The 21587-nt window shown below is 45.0% G+C and overlaps 1 protein-coding gene across 1 annotated transcript in view; it reads right to left on the reverse strand.

Annotated features, from left to right (window-relative positions):
• Positions 1 to 43: 43 nt before the first annotated feature.
• The window catches only part of doc2g (double C2-like domains, gamma), a 111975-nt gene continuing 90431 nt past the window's right edge, over positions 44 to 21587 (reverse strand). Inside the window, exon 11 of the mRNA XM_076985401.1 lies at positions 44 to 2838. Within this exon, the coding sequence (XP_076841516.1) occupies positions 2708 to 2838 (131 nt within the window). The 3' untranslated portion in view covers positions 44 to 2707. The remainder of the gene's footprint in view (positions 2839 to 21587) is intronic.

The following is a 21587-nucleotide window of genomic DNA, read 5'->3' on the forward strand; positions in this document are numbered from 1 at the left end:
ATACAAATGCCTCTCACTTTTCCACATTAATCTCCAAAAGCCATGTGTGCAATGTTTGATTTATTTTAAGACGCAGATACAAAGACTGACCACATGATGGCAGTCACAGTACATATTTCACAAAGACAGTGAGCGAGGACACATGAGACTGGAGTATTCCTTCACACTGGACATGCTCCACACCCCCACCACTACACCCTGATGCGTCTGCAGTATTGACAGTAAACACGTGCCAGTGAGGGAGCAGCTTGCTGTAAACACATTGTAAAAGGTGAACATGACAATGCAGTCAGATAGCAGTTTTGTTCCTTTAAGATATCAAATGGATCATCCAACGCCAGAGACACACTACCTCAACCCCAGTACCACCCTGACCCCTGACCCCAGCACTCCCTTGACCTCAGCTTTATGATTAACAACAGCACAGCAACAAAAGTACCGAAATGGATTTTGGCTTTATATTATATTGAACTGATACGTCACTATGTGGGATTTTACTAACTGCAGTGCTAATAACACTATATGCTGTGTCTCATCATAACTCACCTGTCTCATCTTAACACACTTGTCTCAGCATAACTCACCTGTTTCATCATAACTCACCTGTCTCACCATAACTCACCTGTCTCATCATAACTCACCTGTTTCATCTTAACACACCTGTCTCATATCTCACCTGTCTCATCTTAACACACCTGTCTCATGATAACACACCTGTCTCATGATAACACACCTGTCTCATGATAACACACCTGTCTCATCATAACTCACTTGTCTCATCTTAACATACCTGTCTCATCGTAACACACCTGGCTCATGATAACACACCTGTCTCATCTTAACACACCTGTCTCATCATAACACACCTGTCTCATCATAACTCACCTGTCTCATTTTAACACACCTGTCTCATGATAACACACCTGTCTCATCTTAACACACCTGTCTCATTTTGCACACTTGCATCCGATTAACGAAGCTAAACAGACTTTGATGTAAAAGTGAGAGTGCAAAGGAGCAGGAACCCTGTAGTAGTGACTGTTCACCAACACAAAAACAACAGAAAAAAAAAGAAAAAGAAACCAGACTCCAGATGTAGTCCAGTGCTAGCATACCATGTTACATACAGCGTCTTCAGTTTATTACATGAAACTTTGACCACATTGAGATCACACTGAGATCACAATGAGATCATACTGAGTTCATACTTAGATCACATGCAATTCTATCATTGGTAAAACTGAATGCACATTCTTTTAAACATTACAAAGACACCACTCCACTGTGTAAATGTGAATAAAGGCATTTCAGTGCACAGAAGGTTAATCCCATCTGAATCATCACTCAGCTGAATGATCACTCATCTGAATCATCACTCAGAGTCCCCTTAGAAGAGTCGTTCAGGAAGCACGATACCTAGGCACTCAACCCAGAGGAAGGAGAAAAGAGAGCGTAACACATGACTCCCTGACAAGATTCTTTCACTAAATCCAGGATTGCAGGTAGTCAATGTGATCCAAGGAATTGCTTGAATAGTTATATTTCAGTCCAAGTGGTGGGTGGTCTGACCTCTTCAGAGTCTGTCTTTGATTGGCTGTGTTCTTTAGAGGTTCTCTAATTGGATGTTTTCCAAGTCTGTCTGATTGGTTGTTGGGCTTTTCAAAGGTGGTGTTTACCAGGGCCGGAGTGGGCTCCTTTTTCAGCCCGGGAGTTTCATGCCCAAATCCGGACCAAGATTATTTTTCCCTCCCAATTGGCCCAAACTAGAGATTGACATGAGCTGGCCCATCGGGAATCCTCCAGAATCTCCCAATTAGCCACTCCGGCTCTGGTGTTTACTGTTGAGTTCTGGCACTGAGACAGGTGGTCCTAATGTGTGAAGCAGTTTGAGCACTACACCAGTAGAGGGCAGCAGTAAGTCTTCATCGGTGACCTTTACTACTGGAGAAGGAGACTCCATTGAAATGTTCAACAGAGAGTTCGACTAGATACACACACTCACATACATATTACAGAACAAGGTCATTCAGATATGCATGCAAACACACTTTCATACACACTCAAGAACAAGCATGGGCGCACACACACAAACAGGCACACACAATACTGTCATGTGGTCACTGTTAGTCAGCGTGACCCACACATAACTAACTTAATAAGGAAATAAAAATTAAAGATTCTCAGCAGATTAACTCACTCAAGAATGTGGAGAGATGTAAGTTGGTGTGTGTGTGTGTGTGTGTGTGTGTGTGTGTGTGTGTGTGTGTGTGAATATGTATGTGCTTGTGTTTTTATGTGTGTATGTGCATTTTGTGCTTTCACTGACAGCGTGCAAATTCTTCTTCCAAAACTGACAACTAAAAGAAATACCGGACACCTGGTTTATGAATGATTATTAAATATGAACAAATTTCTAATTAACATTTATAAGTTCACGACCTGAGACCCTGATCACAACACGACAGCCTCACGAAGGGTGATCAGAAATGTTTGTGTGCCGCTAACTTGACATTCTCTGATGTGTATGTTCAATATCACACCACAACAGGCTCAGTTTCATGTTTAAAGATGTGGCTTGCAGGCTTTGTTCACATTCACACGTCATTATCTTTAAAGTATTATGTTTATTGCATCTTCTTCTTATTACTTTTAGGTTCTCTGTGTACATGTTATGGTTAGGGGTTGGGTGTGGAGCTGAGTGTGTACGTCAGTCGCTATTTGGCGCCCCCTGTTGTGTCAGTGTGTGCCAATATTCCACTTTCTTTCCTTTGAATTTCAGACACTCGAACCAATGCTTCAATTGTTCTCCTTTTGCATTGATGCCCAACTCCACTCCACCTGAGAGACAGAGAGAGAGAGAGAGAGAGAGAGAGAGAGAGAGAGAGAGAGAGAGAGAGAGAGAGAGAGAGAGACATAGTTGACATGCTGTGTGTGTTTATAGCAAGGAATGGGTCCTTGTACAAAACATCCTCCAATTGTGTCTCTCCAACATAGGCCATGTGCACACATGCCTCAGATCAATACTGCAGTCATGACAAATGATCAACATGAATGACATCAGCATGAGGAATGAAGGATTAAACAAATAAGCAACAGAGACACAGAGAGAGACATACAGAGAGACAGACACACAGAGAGACACACACAGAAGCAAAGATATATATATACATATATATATATACACAGAGAGGCACGGAGAGATATACAGAGAGGGAGAGAGAGAGAGAGAGAGAGAGATATACACAATGTCCATCACCACTTCTCTCTGTCCCTACTGTCCGACTCTGTCCTGGAATTAGTCCTCTCTCTGCACAATGTCCTGACTCCATCCACAGACGTGCAGTAATGTCACCAAGTCAACTACGCTACTTCCATGACACACATTACCCCCGAGAACCTCCTCTCTTCTCTCTCCATCACACCAATCACTAAAGGTTCTATAGCTCTGCACCAGGGTTACATCACCCTAAAAGAAGTTTGTTTCTGTGGAAGTAATTCTTATGCTCATATATTATTTCAGATATAATTATAATCTACAGATGCCATTAAAAACTGCCTTCAATGAGAATCTAACTTTTAACCTTCATAAAACGTCCATGTAGTGGTTTACATGCTAGAAGACAAATCAGGAGTGAAACAAGCAGCCAGCAGTGGTGGAACCAAAGGGGGGCAGGGGTGGCAATTGCCACACCCAACAGAGCCCTTGCCACCCCTAGTGCCACCCCACTGGAAATGGTAATTTTAAGAGAAAATGTGTGTTTCCGTTCGTTCATCATTTGTATATGGAAATTCATTCTTCCACCTGCAGTGGGTGGTGAAAGAAAAATTCTACCAGCCACTTCAATTCTTTTTATGATCACAATTTTGTCTTGGTTAAAAACACATGAATCACATGGAAATGGTTTATTTAAAAATCTTAGTTTTGGTTATTCTTTTTTTTTTTTTGGTTTTTAATTTTCTCTGTCAGACTTGAACAGTGTACCAACATTCATTGTCTCTTTGTCACTTGGTTTCAATCTCACCCTTATGCATCTGAATCAGAATCAACATCTAAAACCCTATGTCACGTATGGCTACGCCCCCTCTCCTAGCTGTCACTCTAGGTTCCCTTGTGTCTGTGTTCCTTGCCTGTTTATCCCGCCCTGCTCGTTTGTCTCTGTGATTCCTCGTTTGTTACCACGCCCCTATGCTATTGTTATCACCTGTCCCTTGTTTCAGTTCAGTGTTATAAGTCCCGGTCATTCCCCAGTCTGGTTATCTGTGGTTTTGTGCTTTGTACTTTGTTCACGCTGTTGTGAGTACTTCTCGTTCGCTGCCCAGTCGCTCTGTGTTTCATGTACCTGGTTGTTTCGTTTGTTTACGTGTCCTACCCATGTTTTAGTTCAAGTTTCATTCGGTCATGTCTCTCCGTGTTTTGTGTTCGGACTCCCTCACTGATCTGACCAATGCTTTCCTCCTTGACCCTGAGTGTGGTATTCCCTTTATTAAATCTCGCTCTCCTCAGCGTTTGTGTCCGCCTCCTCGCTCCGTAGCGCGAGCTACGTTACACCCTACAGAGAGCTACTGCATACATCTAATATCAGCTAAAATATATGCAGTTGGACGCCAACCCCCCACTTATTTTAACAGGGGGGATGCATCCCCCCAGTGGTGTAGTGGGAGTGTGTAGCGGGGGAACAGCGACCCCCCACTTATTTTAACTGGATGTTGCTCTTGCTGGGGAGTTACGTCAAACGCTAGGTTTATACATGATGCATTAGTAATTCGCTAACTCCTGGCGATCTATGCCCCCCCCCCCCCCCCCCGCTTAAAAAACGACCCCCCACTTATTTTTTTAGGACTACACCACTGGTACTAACCATGATGTCTAATTTACAAAACTCTTCTTTATAACCAACATGTATCAGGCATGCGTAAGACTGCAGCATCTGTTCTGTAATGGAATGTTCATGTTGTATGTGGAGTACGGACCCATTTGGAGGGAACTACTTCCAGGGGCTGGAACAGTAAAAAACGGTTAAGTCGAGTCCGGTCTCTGTCATTCTTTGAAGTGGAAGTTGTTATATAAGTAACCCACACAATAGTTATAGATAGGCCTATAACGTACACATGGTGTCAGATTAGTGGTGGACAACAGAAAAAGAAACAGAAGACAACAGACGACTACAAAAATGAGCCAGCCAGCGGTAGCGGTTGCCCAGATGCCTCAGTATTTCCCGCCGGGTAAATTTGACTTTACTAATCCGAGTGACTGGCCGAAGTGGGTCAAGCGATTTAATCGCTATAGGATCGCATCAGGGCTTGATAAACAGTCACAGGAGTTTCAAGTCAACGTGTTTATGTACTCGGCGGGAGAGGAGGCTGACGATGTTTTGAATGTGCTGCCGTCGACAGAAGAGCAGAAGAAATCGTACGACTCTGTCGTGGCGGCGTTCGAAAAGCACTTCGTTAGCAAGAGGAATGTCATCTACGAAAGAGCCTGCTTCAACCGTCGGAACCAGCAACCGGGGAAGAGTGTGGAGTCTTTTATTACTGCCGTGCACACTTTAGCGGAACATTGACAGTTCGGGGCTCTAAGGGATGAGTTGATAAGGGACAGAATAGTAGTGGGAATCCTTGATAGCAGGCTGTCGGAACGGTTACAGCTAGATGCCGAACTCACCTTAGAAAAAGCCATAACGCAGGTCAAACAAAGTGCAGCAGTAAAGAAACAACAGCCGGTGCTGAGGGGGGCCGAGTCGACAGCAGGACAGGTAGAGGCAATAACAAAGAAACAGAAGGGGCGGAAAGTTGGCTACGAGAAAAAAGACTGCGGCAAGTGCGGGAATATGAAAAAACATCCTTGGAAAGAATGCCCGGCTCGCGACGCCGAATGTAGAAAGTGTCACAAAAAGGGACATTACGCAAAAACATGCAGGTCAGCAAAAGGGGTACACGACATCACGCAGGGGTACGTGAGAGGTGAAGAAGAGGATTTCGCTTTCCTGGGGGAACTGAGGTCAACAGGAGAGGATGAGTGGGTCGGGGTGTTGCAGTTGAACGGGGAGGAGACCGCGTTCAAGCTGGATACAGGGGCTGCAGTCACCGCGATTCCCAGCAGCACATACTACAGCAGAGTCCACGGGGCACTGCGGCAGCCATGGAAAGTGCTTTACGGCCCAGGGCATCACAGACTAGGGGTTGAGGGGTGTTTTAAAGGGAGTCTGACGTTGAGGGGAAAAACAACTAGACAGGACGTTTATGTTGTTAATGAGCTGTCCAAGCCTCTGTTAGGCCTCCCTGCGATCATGGCTCTTAATCTGGTGCAGCGCGTCCATGCAGTGGAAGCACCGCAGAAGGACTTTAAGGCACTGTTTCCCACTGTGTTCACCGGGCTAGGGAAATTAAAGGAGCCCTACACCATCGCACTGGAGTCCGATGCCGTCCCACACGCTCTGTCTTCTCCACGCCGAGTGCCTCTCCCCCTCCGTGACAAAGTAAAGACTGAATTAGATCGACTGGTCAGCATGGGTGTTATCTCCAGGGTAACACAACCCACACCCTGGTGTGCCGGGATGGTCGTTGTGCCTAAGCCCAACGGCAAGATACGGCTGTGTGTCGACTTGACTCACCTAAACAAGTGGGTTCAGAGGGAACGACACATCCTCCCAGCCATCGACCACACCCTGGGCATGCTGGCCGGGGCGAAAGCATTCACAAAGCTGGATGCCACCTCCGGCTTCTGGCAGATCCCGCTAGCAGAGGAAAGCAAGCTGCTGACAACCTTCATCACCCCGTTCGGGAGGTATTGCGTTCAACCGTTTGCCGTTCGGGATTTCCTCTGCACCCGAACACTTTCAGCGGCGCATGTTGCAGATGCTGGAGGACTGTGCAGGCACATTGTGTCATGCTGATGACATACTGGTGTATGGGGCCAGCAAGGCCCAGCACGACGAGAGACTCTGTCAGGTCCTAAAGAAACTCCAGGAGGAGGGACTTACGTTGAATGGGGAGAAATGTGAGTTCAGAAAGGACAGCATTTATTTCATGGGCCACCGGGTCTCCGTGGACGGCGTGACTCCAGACCCCGAGAAGATCAAGGCTATACAAGAGATGTCGGCACCAACTGATGTTGGGGGGGTGAAGAGACTGATGGGTATGGCGAACTACCTCAGTAAGTTTCTGCCACACCTTGCGTCATACACACGCCCAATCAAAGACCTGCTGTGCGGAAAGAATGAGTGGTGCTGGGAAACACCACAGCAAGAGGCTTTCAAAAGACTCAAAGAGGAGCTCAGCTCCACACAGGTGCTGGCTGCCTACTCACCGACAGCAGAGACGTGCGTGTCGGCAGACGCCTCATCCTTTGGCCTAGGGGGCGTCCTCACTCAGCGGCAACCAGACGGAGTATGGAAACCGATCGTGTTCATCTCATGTGGTATGTCAGACACTGAAAGACACTATGCTCAGATAGAGAAGGAAGCCCTGGCAGCTACGTGGGCATGTGAGCGTCTTTCCTCCTACCTGCTGGGACTGAAATTCAGGTTGGAGACAGACCACAAGCCCCTAGTGCCATTGCTTAACACCAAGGCTCTCGACGAACTCCCACCGAGAGTGCTGAGGTTCCGGCTGAGGCTGCTGAGGTTCTCGTTTGACATTGTACACGTGCCAGGGAAGAGCTTGATAACTGCTGACACTTTATCCAGGGCCCCAATCCGACACACCTTCACGGCAGAGGAAAAGGAGATGGAGGCCGAGGTCAAAGTGTTCCTGGACGCCGTAACTCAGAGCCTTCCTGCCACAGAACATTGTCTGAACGAGATCGCGGCAAAGCAGCAAGCTGACCCAATCTGTGCACAGCTGATCAGGTACTGCAAGACCGAGTGGCCAGAGAGACACGCACTGCCCCTCGAACTGACCCCCTTCTGGACTGAAAAAGACAACCTCACCATGAATGGACAGCTGCTCCTCCGAGGTCAACGCATCGTCATCCCAGGTGAGCTGAGGGGGGAGATCTTGCAGCAGCTACACACAGGGCACCAAGGGGTCGTCAAATGCCGAGCCAGGGCCCGCCAGTCAGTCTGGTGGCCGGGACTGTCGGTTCACATCAGACAGATGGTGGAGAACTGCAACGTCTGCTTACAACATCGTGCTGAACAGAGGGAGCCGCTGCTGACGACAGCAGTGCAAGAGAGACCATGGCAACGTGTCGGCTCGGAGCTGTTCTTCTGGGAGAATAGCACTTACCTGCTCGTAGTGGACTATTTTTCCCGCTACATTGAAGTAGCACACCTCAGAGAAGCTACTGCTGAGACAGTAGTGGCGGCTCTCAAGGAGGCGTTCAGTCGCCATGGGACACCAGAGACTGTCATGTCCGACAACGGGCCGCAGTTCAGCAGTTCGGTGTTCCAGTCATTCGCCAGAGCATATGGGTTTGCTCATGTCACCAGCAGCCCCAGGTATCCACAGGCCAATGGCGAGGCGGAACGGGCTGTTACCACAGTCAAGGGACTGTGGAAAGGAGGAGGCGATAAGGCAAGGGCACTGCAGATCTACCGTGCCACACCCCTGGAGAGTGGCTACTCTCCAGCCCAGCTTCTTATGGGGAGGCAGATCTGCTCTGACATTCCCCAAGTTCCAGCTGCACTTCGTCCTCGGTGGCCGAACATCAGGCAGTTCAGGAAGGAGGAAAGGCGGGCGAAGGAGAACCAGCAGCGTCAGTACAACCTGCGCCACAGAGTCCGGGTCCTGCCGCAGCTGCAGTCAGGTCAAGAGGTTTGGCTGCCTAAAGAAAACAAGTATGGGACAGTGGTGCAGAATGCGTCTACACCCAGATCCTACATTGTCAACACTGATGAAGGTTCAGTTAGGCGAAACCGCACACACATGCGCCCAGTTAACGGCACACAGACTCCTTCACCTGACAGTACTAAAACGCCTGAGGTCACCCCAGAACCAGGCACACCTGCATGCACGACCACAGACACAAACAAACATACAGATACAGACACATCCAACACGTACATCACTGCAGCAGGCCGGGTTTCACGCCCTCCCAGACGTCTGGATTTGTAAGAGACTTTTGGGACTGAGTCGAAAAAAAAAAAAAAAAAAAAGATGTTTACTTTTGCCTGGAAAAGGATCTATTTGAGTAAATTTATGCTAGAGTAATGTTATACTGTTGTAGGCACTTATCGATTGATGGCTAGGGGGAAATGGTCTTTGTAAAAGGGATAACTAACTTAAGGGGGAGGTGTTCTGTAATGGAACGTTCATGTTGTATGTGGAGTACGGACCCATTTGGAGGGAACTACTTCCGGGGGCTGGAACAGTAAAAAACGGTTAAGTCGAGTCCGGTCTGTCATTCTTTGAAGTGGAAGTTGTTATATAAGTAACCCACACAATAGTTATAGATAGGCCTATAACGTAACAGCATCTGCCGTAAAACTTAACTGAAATGTATAAAAAATTTAATATAACAAATAGAACAAATAAAACAAACGAATAAATAAAAGGACACCATGGTTTGAAGGGCTTTTAGTAGTGCAGTATGTAATGTTCTAGAGTGTGCTGTTTGGGACACAGCATTACTGTCTAACATTAATGTTAGTCTTGTCTAGTCAGGAAACCTTAACATAAATTTTTTGCAGTGTTGCGAATAACGCCGTTAAAAATAAAGGCGTTAGGTAACCGCGTCATTTTGTCAGTAATGGGATAATATAATTAATTACTTTTCCTGTCGTTACAACGCCGTTGACGTTACTGGTCATTAGAAGCGGTGCGTTACTATATTGATATACTAACAGTAATCCGAGCGGACCGCTGCCCAGGCTAGTGAGGAGTAACAGATCTCGATAGGTCACAGTTCTCGGTGTAACACCTGTTTCACTTAACAAGTCAGTAAGCGATTGGCTAATGCAGCGTTATGGTAGCCAATCAGAGCCAGTGTTTTTACACGCGCGCCTAAATACTCCAGTGACACGACACAAACGGAGAAGAGGCAGAAATGGCGAGTCAGGAGCAAGCCGAGGAAAAATTTACATTTTCAAGGTGGCGATATAAACATTATTTAAGAAAATACTTGAAGTTCTTGAATGTCTACCAGACTGGGTATTTGATTTATTTAATTAAGAATAGAGGTTTTATTGTTAAGTTTACTTCTATTGTGAACAAACCAGTTGTCTCAGGTTGAGAGAATTTAATTTAATTTGATAGATGTAAATGCACTTTTGTCACGTCCAGCCCCTCCCTCCTCCCTGGTCCCGCCTAGCTCCCCGCTCCCATTTGTTCCTCCCTCTGTCTGTCAAGCCCTCCTCGTTAGCACACCCACACCTGAGTCTCGTTTCACTATCCGGTTCTGTGTATATAAACCCCCTAGTGTGTCACTCCAGTGTCGGTCGTTGCGTTTGTGTTTGTGTGCTCTCTGTCCCTGTTCCTCTCTATGCCTTTCTCCTCTACATCCAGCGTCCTGTTGCCCGTGCCTTCCCTTCTCTTCTCCCTCAAGGTTTTGGGTTTGTTCTGGTTTATTTTCTCTGAGTTTATCTTGTCTCTCGTTGGTTCATTGTTTAGTTACCCGTTCGCACTCTTGTCCTTCTGTTACCTTCCCATAGGTTCTGTACCTAGTAATATCTCCCCTGTTCTTAGATTCAGTTGTATACCGTTTGTTCATCTCTGTATTCGCTTGTTTAGTTTGTCCTTGTCCTACGTGTATCATACGTAGCCTCCAGCGGCGATGTTTGATGAGTTTGTTATTTAGTCTGTGCTTTGGTGTCATGTTCTTGTTCTATGTAATCGAGTTAGCGCTCTCGTGTATATACATTGATGAGGTTTGTTGTGGCATGTTTGTACTCTGTTAGCTAGTTGTTTTCGTAGGTTCTCCGTTTTGTGTTTTCGCATGTTCCCCTTGATATATATACCTCTGTGCCTTGTTGCTTTCCTTTGTGTTGTCCGTTACCTGTACTGTTTAATAAATCACATTCATTCCTGCAATTGCGTCACACCCGTCCCCGTGAATCGTAACAACTTTATATAGTGTAACTGTTTACTTTTGCTTTTATTTTTTACAAAGATTTGGGATTTTAAAGGATTTTATCCTGCACTGGTCTGTGGATGTGCAATAAATATCAAACATTAAACACCTTCCTGATCTACTCATTTCAACTGACTGTAAAAACTGCTTTTTCAAAAAAAAAAATCCTTATTCATTGGCATATAACTTTTGCCGGGTGATTGTACTGTGCAGAGGATGGTGAACATTGTCCATGATGCTCAGCAGTCTGTTTAGGGCTCTCCTCTCTGCCAGTGGTGTTAGGGGCTCTAGCTCTAAACCCAGCACAGAACCAGCTTTCCTCACCAGCCTGTCAATACGTCCAGCATCCCTCTTGCTGATGCTGCCTCCCCAACACACTACAGCATAGAAGAGGACGCTGGCTACCACAGACTGGTAGAACATCAACAGGAGCTTCTGGCATATCCTGAATGATGCAAGCCTCCTGAGGAAGTACAGTCTGCTCTGGGCTTTCATGTAGAGGTGGTCGATGTTCACTGACCAGTCCAGCCTTTCGTCCAGGTGCACTCCAAGGAACTTGTAGGACTTCACCATCTCCACATTGACCCCGTCAATGGAGACTGGCTGCTGAGAGGGCCTGGACCTTCTAAAGTCTATGCACATCTCCTTGGTTTTGGTGATGTTCAGCTGTAGATGGTTAGCTTTGCACCACACCACAAAGTCCTCAATCAGGCTTCTGTACTCCATCTCCTGTCCATTACGCACACACCCCACAATTGCAGTGTCATCGGAGAACTTCTGCATGTGGCATGACTCTGAGTCGTATTTGAAGTCTGATGTGTACAGGGTGAACAGGACTGGAGAGAGGACGGTCCCCTGTGGTGCTCCTGTGTTGCTGATCACTGTATCAGAGGAACAGTCCCTGATCCTGACATGTTGTTGCTTCCCAGTAAGGTAGGGTGGTGATGGTGACGGGGATCGTAGAAGTGAGGGTGAGGGCCGGTTCGCTGGCCGTGGTGAAAGTGTGGTAATTGCTGCAGGAGGGGGGGAAGAGCAGGAGTAGGGGGCTGCTGGGGGGGCTAGTGGGGGTGACTGGGTGGTGAGTGCTGCAGGGGGGGAGGGGGCAGCAGGAGCAGGACAGTCAAACCTGTTGAAGTTGTTGAACTGGTTTGCTCTGTCCACACCCCCCTCCACTGGGCTGCTGCTCTTGTTCTTGCACCCTGTGATGGTTTTCATCGCCCCCCAGACCTCCCTCATGTTGTTGTCCTGCAGCCTTCTCTCCACCTTTATCCTATAGGACTCTTTGGCCTCTTTCAGACGTACCTTGAGTTCCCCCTGTACGCGCTTCAGCTCCACCGAGTTTCCATCTTTGAACGCCCTCTTCTTCTGATTGAGGAGGTCCTTGACATCACTGATGATCCAGGGTTTATTATTTGGGAAGCAGCGTACAGTCCTTGTGGGAACAGCTACGTCCATACAGAAGTTCAAGTAGTCCATAACACAGTGTGTCACTCCCTCAGTGTCCTCACCATGTGGATGCAGCAGCACGCTCCAATCAGTGGTCTCGAAGCAGTCCATGAGGGCTTCTTCTGCTTCAGGAGACCAAACTCTGAATGTACGAGAGGTAGAAGGCTGCCTCAGTACCAGTGGTTTGTACTGAGGCTGTAGGAAAACCAGATTGTGATCTGATTTTCCCAGTGGTGGGGTGGCCCTGTATGCATCCCTCACATTAGCATACAGCAGATCAATAGTCCTGTTTTTTCTGGTGGGACAGTCCACAAACTGGAAAAAGGCAGGCAGGGTAGAGTCCAGTGTGACATGATTAAAGTCGCCAGAAATCAGACAGAAGGCGTCCGGGTGCTTTGTTTGTAGTGCTGCAACAGTGGAGTGGATGACGTCACACGCTGCCTGTGCGTCCGCCCGGGGTGGAATGTAAACACAGACAAAGATGGCGTGTGAGAGCTCCCGCGGCATGTAATATGGTCTGAGACTCACCGCTAACAGTTCTATGTCGTGACAGCAGATAACCTCCTTCACACTTACGTGACCGGGGTTGCACCACCTGGTGTTGATGAAAAGCGCAAGCCCCCCACCTTTGCGTTTCCCACTGAGCTTCGAGTCTCTGTCCGCTCGCACTGTAGAGAATCCAGGTAGCTCCACGTTAGCGTCCGGGGTGTCGGGGGTGAGCCAGGTCTCGGTGAAACACAGCACACTGCACTGCCTGTAGAGCTTCACCAGACTAGCCAGCTCATCGGTTTTGTTGGTCAGCGAGTTGACATTCCCCATAACCACCGACGGAACCGAGGGTTTATATCTCCGCCGCTTCTCCGTCTTCTTAGCCTTTAGTTTAGCACCGGCTCTGCAGCCCCGATATTTCTGCCTCCGCTCCCCCGGGATTGTTTGGACAATGCCCCCGCGTCCCCTGGGATGGAGGCTCAGCAGTTGTTCCCGGGAATAGAATCGAAACCCTACGCTGCACTCCATACCACAATGACAATATATTAAAATATCCTTAGGATATAAATAAGATGCACTTGGTCGTGCGTAAAAGCCTGAGACAATAAATAGAGTTTAAAGAAAACTCGAGAAAAAACAAAACACACAAAGACTGAGCTACTGGAAAAGGCAGCCACTCGCGGCGGCGCCAAAAGATATAACGGGCTTTGATTTGATAGCAAATGTGTGTCCCCCAATGTCAAACCTGCTCCCACGCCCTTGAGCATGACGTTTAATGTTTAGCACACTTCACCAGCGTGAGCTTTTTAAAATTTTAACTTTTAAATTGTTAAATTTTTTAATTGGGGGTTGTTCGGATATATTAGTGGTGGGCTGTTAACGGCGTTCGTTAATTTGATACTCTTATCAGGCGATATAAAAATTATCGCCGTTAATCTATTTTGAAAATTGGGTTGGGAACTGGGCCAAAATGGGTAAGCAAACTATGATGACTTTCACCTTGATAGTTTAGCTGGGCTGTATTCCTAACCAAATTGCACAGTATGGGCGAGAACGAGTTTTCAAACCTGTGAATTACAAATCGTACGTGTGTTTACATGGATGCAGCCACGAAGTCGCCAGGTTTGCTTCATGGAAAATTCATTTTTAGGAACGTAAAGCGTTAACGGAGCGGAGCTCGGAGCGGTCGTTTTCTGCATGGTCCTAGTGCTAGATTCGTCGCTATTTAAATATTTCTTTTTAACCGTTAAAACTGCAGAGGACCAAAACCGGCTTTTGAAAAAGTCCCCCCCAAATTACGTCTGTGAGGTTAAATGTACTAAATGTTGGCTTACATTTCAAATATTATGTTTAGCTGAATAAACATGTTATCAACTCCTTTTAATGTACAGTATGTAGGCTTACAAATTCATGTTTTACTGAATAAACCGTTGAACACGAGTAGCCTACATTTTATTGAGCATGTTTTTTCTTCAAGTATCAAAGTAGAACAGCTTTCTCAAGCAGTCATTGATGCATTTTGGAAACAGGAGATGAGCCCCTGGTCTAATGCTCTCTCTGTATTAAGAAACCCTATCTCAAAAACTGACTTAGTCATTACTTGGGTAGCACGCATATGAGCCATTTTGATATAGATTAATCTAGATTAATTTCAAGATTTCAGTGAGATTAATCTAGATTAAAAAAATTAATCTATGCCCACCCCTAATATGAATATATATATATCCCGAATTTCGCGATTTATATATATATATATATAATATATATATATAATATATATATATATATATATATATATTTCATATTTTATATTTCATATAATTTATATATTTCATATATTACTTTCATATTTTGCGGTAAAGCAAACTCTTGTGAAAAATAGGTAGATAGTTAATGGTGACGTAAAATAAAAAACAAGATTTTTTTGTAGTTCTAACTGGTGAATCCAGGGACGTGTGAGGATAACAGTCATGCCAGAGCTGAAAAGGTTGAAGATGAAGTTGTAAACTCGTCATTTGATAGCCTACCCTGTGCTTTAGCCCATGTTAGAAGCCTTTTGTGACAAGATAAAAACACGTGAACCCTGGTATTTTTTTACACTCATTTTAGCCGCTGATGTTATTTATTGGTTCATTAAGACGTAATGGTTTTGACTGAGCCATCTGGAATGGCGAAAGCGGGCTTCTGGCATTGACAGGTGTCAATTTTTTTCAGCGCGATATTATCGTGAGAGAAGACGGCAGGGAAGAGCGTGTCATGAAAGAAATTTAAATATAAATACAAACAAAAAAAGAGTCCTTGGATCTACATGATTCGCGTAGGTCACCCTTTTCAACTTCAAAACGGCAAATTTCGCCGAAAGGTGACAGATTTTCATGCCTGCATCCAGTTCACTAAAATTGTAAAAAGCTCACGCTGGTGAAATGCATAACTGCGGGAATTAGGAGTGCTGGGGGTGCTACAGCACCCCCTGTGGGCAGTACGAGCATAACTGTAAAGAAAAATGATAGATACCAAAAAATCAGAATCAGAATCTCTTTATTTATGTTAAACATACTAGGAATTTGTCTTGGTGAGAGCAACACATGTATGACATGTAACACGTTCACACTGTTGACAAACATAACTCTAAAGGTACAATAAACAATAAATAGACTCTGGAATATAGTCAGTACTGGAAAAAAAAGAGCGTAGACAAAAATTCATAAGACAATATAAATAGTAAAATATAAAATCTGTACTATACACATGTGAGTATGAATATGTGAGTATGAATATATAGGTATCCAGATGTTCCTGAGGTAGGTTTATGTTTATTAATGTTGTAGATGTTGCGGATGATGTTAACAATGTACGGCTGTGCAAAATAGCGTAGTGCAAGTAAGCGACATGTCCTGTTCAGTGCAGTTAAGCCTATTTGGTTTAAAGACTCAGAGGAGTCCGCTGTGGTTGAGGAGCGTTACAGCTCTGGGAAAGAAGCTGTTAGCATGTCGTGTTGTGCTGGGTCTGATGGTCCTTAGTCTTCTACCAGAGGGGAGAGTCTGGAAGAGGTGATGTGCAGGATGTGAGGGGTCTGTTGTACTTTTTCAAGCGCGTTTCCTCACCCTGCTGGTGTGGATCTCCTGCAGCGTTGGCAGGTTACATCCAATGATCTTTTCTGCTGATCTGATGATGCGCTGGAGTCTGGCTCTTTCTTGTGATGTAGAAGAACCAAACCAGGTGGTTATGGATGAGGTGAGGATGGTCTCTATGATTGCTGTATAGAACTTGATCATCAGGGTCTGTGGCAGGTCAAATTTCCTGAGCTGTCTTAAGAAGAACAAGTTTTCTTGTTGATGTTGACGGTGTTCCTCTCCCACTTCAGGTCCCTGGATATGGTGGTGCCCAGGAACTTGAGTGACTCTACAGTGGAAACTGCAGAGCCATTGATGTAGAGGGGGGATACAGGGGGTGGGTTGCGTCGGAAATCCACCACCATCTCTACAGTCTTGTCTGTGTTTAGCAGCAGGTGGTTGTCGCTGCACCAGGACACTAGCTGATCAACCTCCTTTCTGTAAGCAGAGTCATCACCGTTGGCTATGAGGCCCACCAGGGTGGAATCATCCGCAAACTTCAGGAGCTTTACAGTCGGTTCCTTGGAGACACAGTCATTGATGTAAAGGCTGAAGAGAAGGGGTGAGAGAACACACCCTTGTGTGTAGGGGTGGGCGATATAATATCGTTCACAAAAATACCGGTACATTTCTTTATTCGATAGGATTTCGCTATATCGCGACATTATGACGCAAGGACGCAGGTTGTGCGTGCAGCGCGCAAAATAAACATGGCCAACAGCGGAGAGAGCAGCAGTGCTCACACTGAATGATTTAGTTCCTAAACGAGGAATACTTTTTCCCTGTGTCATTTCACATTATTACAAATAACGTCATTTCTGGACATTTATGGTTAGATTTCTTTGTATGTATGGATCACTTGGGTTGTTACCGACATCTGGTGAAAATTTCATTTCATTAGCACCTCTAGTAATATATTTACTGAGAAAAATGGTGACGTGTTCAATACTTATTTTACCCGCTGTATCGTATATCGCCATTCAGCTAAAAAATATTGAGATATTATTTTTGCTCCATATCGCCTAGCCTTACTTGGGGACAAGAGAAAACGGCCATTTTTTGAGGTGGTCCAAAGGTATTCGGTCTTTTGAATAATATCTAAGCTTATTTTTCCACCAAATTGTACAGTTTGTATTATAACAAGTGCATTGTTCAAAAAAGAAAAAAAAGTCATTTAGATATTTTGGATATGTACATTTGAAATTTAAGTGGTGGGACAGGAAATGTACCAAAATCCTGGAATGACCCAAATATTGTTACTACTACTACTATTAATAATAATAATAATAATAATCTGGTTTTCCAATCCAAATTCATGATTTTATTTATTTTTTGCATTGACCGTTAACTGCAAGATGTAGACGTGACCGCAGAAGCGGGAACAAACAGTGACAGCGAAAATGGCACAGAAACGAAGATCGGAGTACTTCTTAATGAACACAGGACAAAACAAAAAACGTTCAGGCAGCGAACTGTCAGAAAGTGGACCTGCTGATTTAAGCTTAGCTAAGATGGCGCCGGTGAGGTCGGCTGCCGTCATGACTGCTCCGCCAACTTTTTACTTATTTTTATTTCTTTATCGTCTTTAAATCTCTTCCTCTTCTCGCCATGGTTTGTATCAGATATGATAGAAGTACTCTTATTTCTATTAGTCTACAATCCACCCACCTTTCTTCGGTTTTAACTCCGTACTCATCGTGGCTGAAGGAAATCCTGAGGGACAACAAAGGACTGAACCCAAAGCGGCGGCCGAGAGGAAAACGAGCCGGCATCAGGAACAAGCTGAGGGTGAGGGCACATCGAGCTCCCCTGCCTAGCATCCTGCTAGCCAACGTCCAGTCTCTGGACAACAAGCTTGACAACCTCCGGGCAAGAATCAAATTCCAGAGAGACATTCGAGACTGCAACCTTCTCTGCTTTACCGAGACATGGCTGAACCCTGCGGTACCGGATCATGCCATCCAACCGGCCGAGTGCTTCTCGGTACACCGCACGGACAGAACGATGGAGTCGGGAAAAACAAGAGGAGGTGGCGTGTGCATGATGGTTAACAGTAAGTGGTGTGATATCACTAATATTGTCCCTCTTGCACGCACCTGCACACATAACATGGAACTTCAGGCACTCAAGGTTCATCCTTTCTACCTCCCTCGCGAATTTACTTCGGTTATCGTGAGCACCGTTTATATTCCACCTCGGGTGAACACGAACTCCGCACTGTCTGAACTCCACGATACACTCACACAATTCCAGAGTGATCACCAGGACGCTGCGCTTATTGTGGTGGGGGATTTCAATAATGCTAACCTCAAGCGTGCAGTACCAAACTTTTACCAGCATATTACCTGTCCCACCAGAGGAAAACGAACACTGGACCACTGTTACACTTTATTTAAGGACAGTTATAAGGCGCACTCACATCCACCGCTGGGAAAGTCTGATCATGCCGCCATCTTCCTCCTGCCTAAATATAAACAGAGGCTGAAACAGGCAACCAGTTCAGAGGGAGGTGACGCGCTGGACGGACCAATCAGTGGCTGCCTTACAGGACGCTCTGTATAACGCAGGAAAGCGGCAGGACCGGATGGGATCGCCGGGCGTGTCATTAAAATCTGCGCCGATCAGCTAGCACTGGTGTTCACTTCAATTTTTAATCTATCCCTGGCTCAGTGCATCGTACCTGCGTGCTTCAAACAGTCCATCATTGTTCTGGTCACAAAGAAGAACCAGCCAGCCTGCCTCAACGACTTTCGCCCAGTGGCCCTCACATCAGTCGTGATGAAGTGCTTTGAAAGGATCATCAGAGACCTCATCTCCTCATCACTTCCGGACTCTATGGATCCCTTACAGTTTGCTTACTGTCAGAACCGCTCTACAGACGACGCCATTGCATACCTCCTCCACACTGCACTTTCACACCTGAACGCTGGGAGGGGTAATTATGTTAAAATGCTATTTGTTGACTACAGCTCAGCATTTAATGCAACTGCACAAAAACAGTCTCTTCACATACCTCGTCACCTTAAACTCGCCACTTTAAACCTTGAAACCTCGTCACTTTAAGTAATTTCACCTAAATGGCTCTTTTGTAACTGTATTATTATTATTATGACTATTTTGTTTTTAAATATTTCTATATTCTATTTTTTTGTTCATTTATCATAGTAATTTAAGGTGGAGCAGTCACCAAAGCATTTCACTGCTTGTCGTACTGTGTATGACAAACAACACTACCCCCCCCCCCCCTTTCAGCACCCCCTAACACCCCCTAAGCAAAATACCTTCCCGCGGCTATGGTGAAGTGTGCTAAATATTAACCGTCATGCTTAATGTAGTTATTATACAGTGTACATTTGCAATATCTACAGACCATTTAGCAATTAATTATAACCTTTGTATAAACTTTAATGGTAAAACTCAGTTTACATGCTACCCCCCATGTAAACAGAACCCCCACGTTCCGCCATGTTTGAAAACACTGGGAAGCTGGTGGGGTGGGCCTGGCTTGGTCCCAGATGCAGTTTCAGAGCTCTGTGTCAGTCCAGAATCAGTGACCAATGGAGATTGCAGAGGAACGCCTTCATCTAAGCCGCTCCCACACGTGAAATGTGTTCCAAAAGTCAGAAGCAAAAAACGAAGCAGAAGCAAAGAGAGATTCCAGAAGCAAAAGACCTTACTGGGAGAATCCAAAAAAAACAAAAACAATTGAACCAAAAACTTGTCAAAATGCAAATGAAAACAAGTTTCAGATAACCAATTATATTTAAAAAATATACTTTTGATGTATTTTTTTCTGTTTTGAATTCATAACATATACTTTCTGCTCTTGGATTTACTTTTGCTTCTGTGGAACTTTTGAAACAAAAATCACACTATACAGTAGAACTGGAAATAAATGTGGTGCCTCAGTCACTGCCCGATTTGAACTACACTGAATACTCGCTGTCTCTCCTGTCCTCATTCTGCCCGATTGAGCACGTGAGCGGTAAGCACGTGACGAAGCTGCACGCTAGTCCCGCTCATTTACCAGGTTTTCCTGCCATTCCTTTAACCCGCGTGATGCTGCGGTGACTGTCCGAGCACCAGGTGTAGGTGATTTATTTTGCTAGCTGTTGCAAAGTTTCACTTTTTCTAGCCAACGACAGAGATGAGTTCGTATTTGATATAATAAAATAAATAAATAAACGTATTTTGAAGCTGTTCTATCCATTTATCATGGGACACGAGCCAACGTGTTGGTCAGCCAGTAAGTTTGTTTTTCTTGTGTTTTATCTGTGTGTGATAGATGTCTGATGACATAAACTTGACATCGTCAATGATTCTTGTGAAATGCTCATACAATATTATTTATAGTTTGGGGATGTTGAAAAAAATAAGGGTAAATGACATTTAGTCAGATAAGCTGCTGAATTGGCTTGGCCGATGGTGTTTAAGCTGACTACACAACCTCACCATCTATCACAGCTGCTGCTCAGAAGCCTAGAATTGAATCTGTTGTCACATCAGTTACTACCTTCTACATAGTTGGTATGATTTGCTGCTGCTATATCTATCCAATTTGTAATAACTCCAACACTGATGCTGTGCTGTTTAGCAAATTAGCTATCTGCTCTCAGTTGTCTTGCCTATCTAGGGTTAGGGATGCTCATATACTGCTCATCTTCACACGGTGGATTGGACCCTTTCAACCAAGGTTGTCTGACATTAGCAGGGTATCATTAGCTAGCACAAAGACACTCGGGATTTTGGGGATTTTCTTTGGAAATAATGTATTAATATCTAATTTAGATTAACACAGGTGAGTTTTTTGGGTTTTGTTGATGACTGATTTTATTGATGAAGATTATTCTATGTTTTAAGGTAATCTATAGCTTATGCTTTAAGAGATACGTCTTCAGCCTATGTTTTAAAAGGTGGCTTTTCAGTCTGTTTTTTTAAAAAGACAGCAAGAGAGTTTCATCATCTTGGTGCAGGTGCAGAGAAGAGTCCTGCATGCATCTTTTGGGGTATCTCTTTTATTCAAGTTGAGCTGTACAAGAAAGTTTAAATCTGATGTAATTACAGGAAGCCAGTGGGGAGAATGCAGCAGTGGAGTTGTGCGTGTGTGTGTGTGTGAATTTGGGAAGGTTGAATACGAGGCATGCAGCTGTGTTCTGGATGGGCTTCAAAGGTGTAGTAGTGTGTGAGCGGGGTGGCCTGTCGAGAAAGAGCTGTGTTGGTCTGGTCTGGAGAGGATGAGGAGCTGAACAAGGAGCTTCTCTGGAAACAAAAGGCCAAATTCTCTGGATGTACAAAATAACCCTGCGCGTTCTAGTCACATGCGTGCTCCAGGAATTCCTAGGCTAATCAAGTGATGATGTAGTCTGTTGTGTACACCCAGGATATCTGCACATTTTTAAATTTCAAATTCAATGACTTTTAAGACCTTTTTAATACCTCTTACAAGAAAAAATAATACTGTTACTGTGGTAAAAAATGATTAAGTAATAGTATAAAAAACGTTTTACTGAACTGAAATAAATAATACAGTC

Source organism: Brachyhypopomus gauderio, unplaced genomic scaffold, assembly GCF_052324685.1.
Source record: "Brachyhypopomus gauderio isolate BG-103 unplaced genomic scaffold, BGAUD_0.2 sc40, whole genome shotgun sequence".
Taxonomy (NCBI): Eukaryota; Metazoa; Chordata; class Actinopteri; order Gymnotiformes; family Hypopomidae; genus Brachyhypopomus; species Brachyhypopomus gauderio.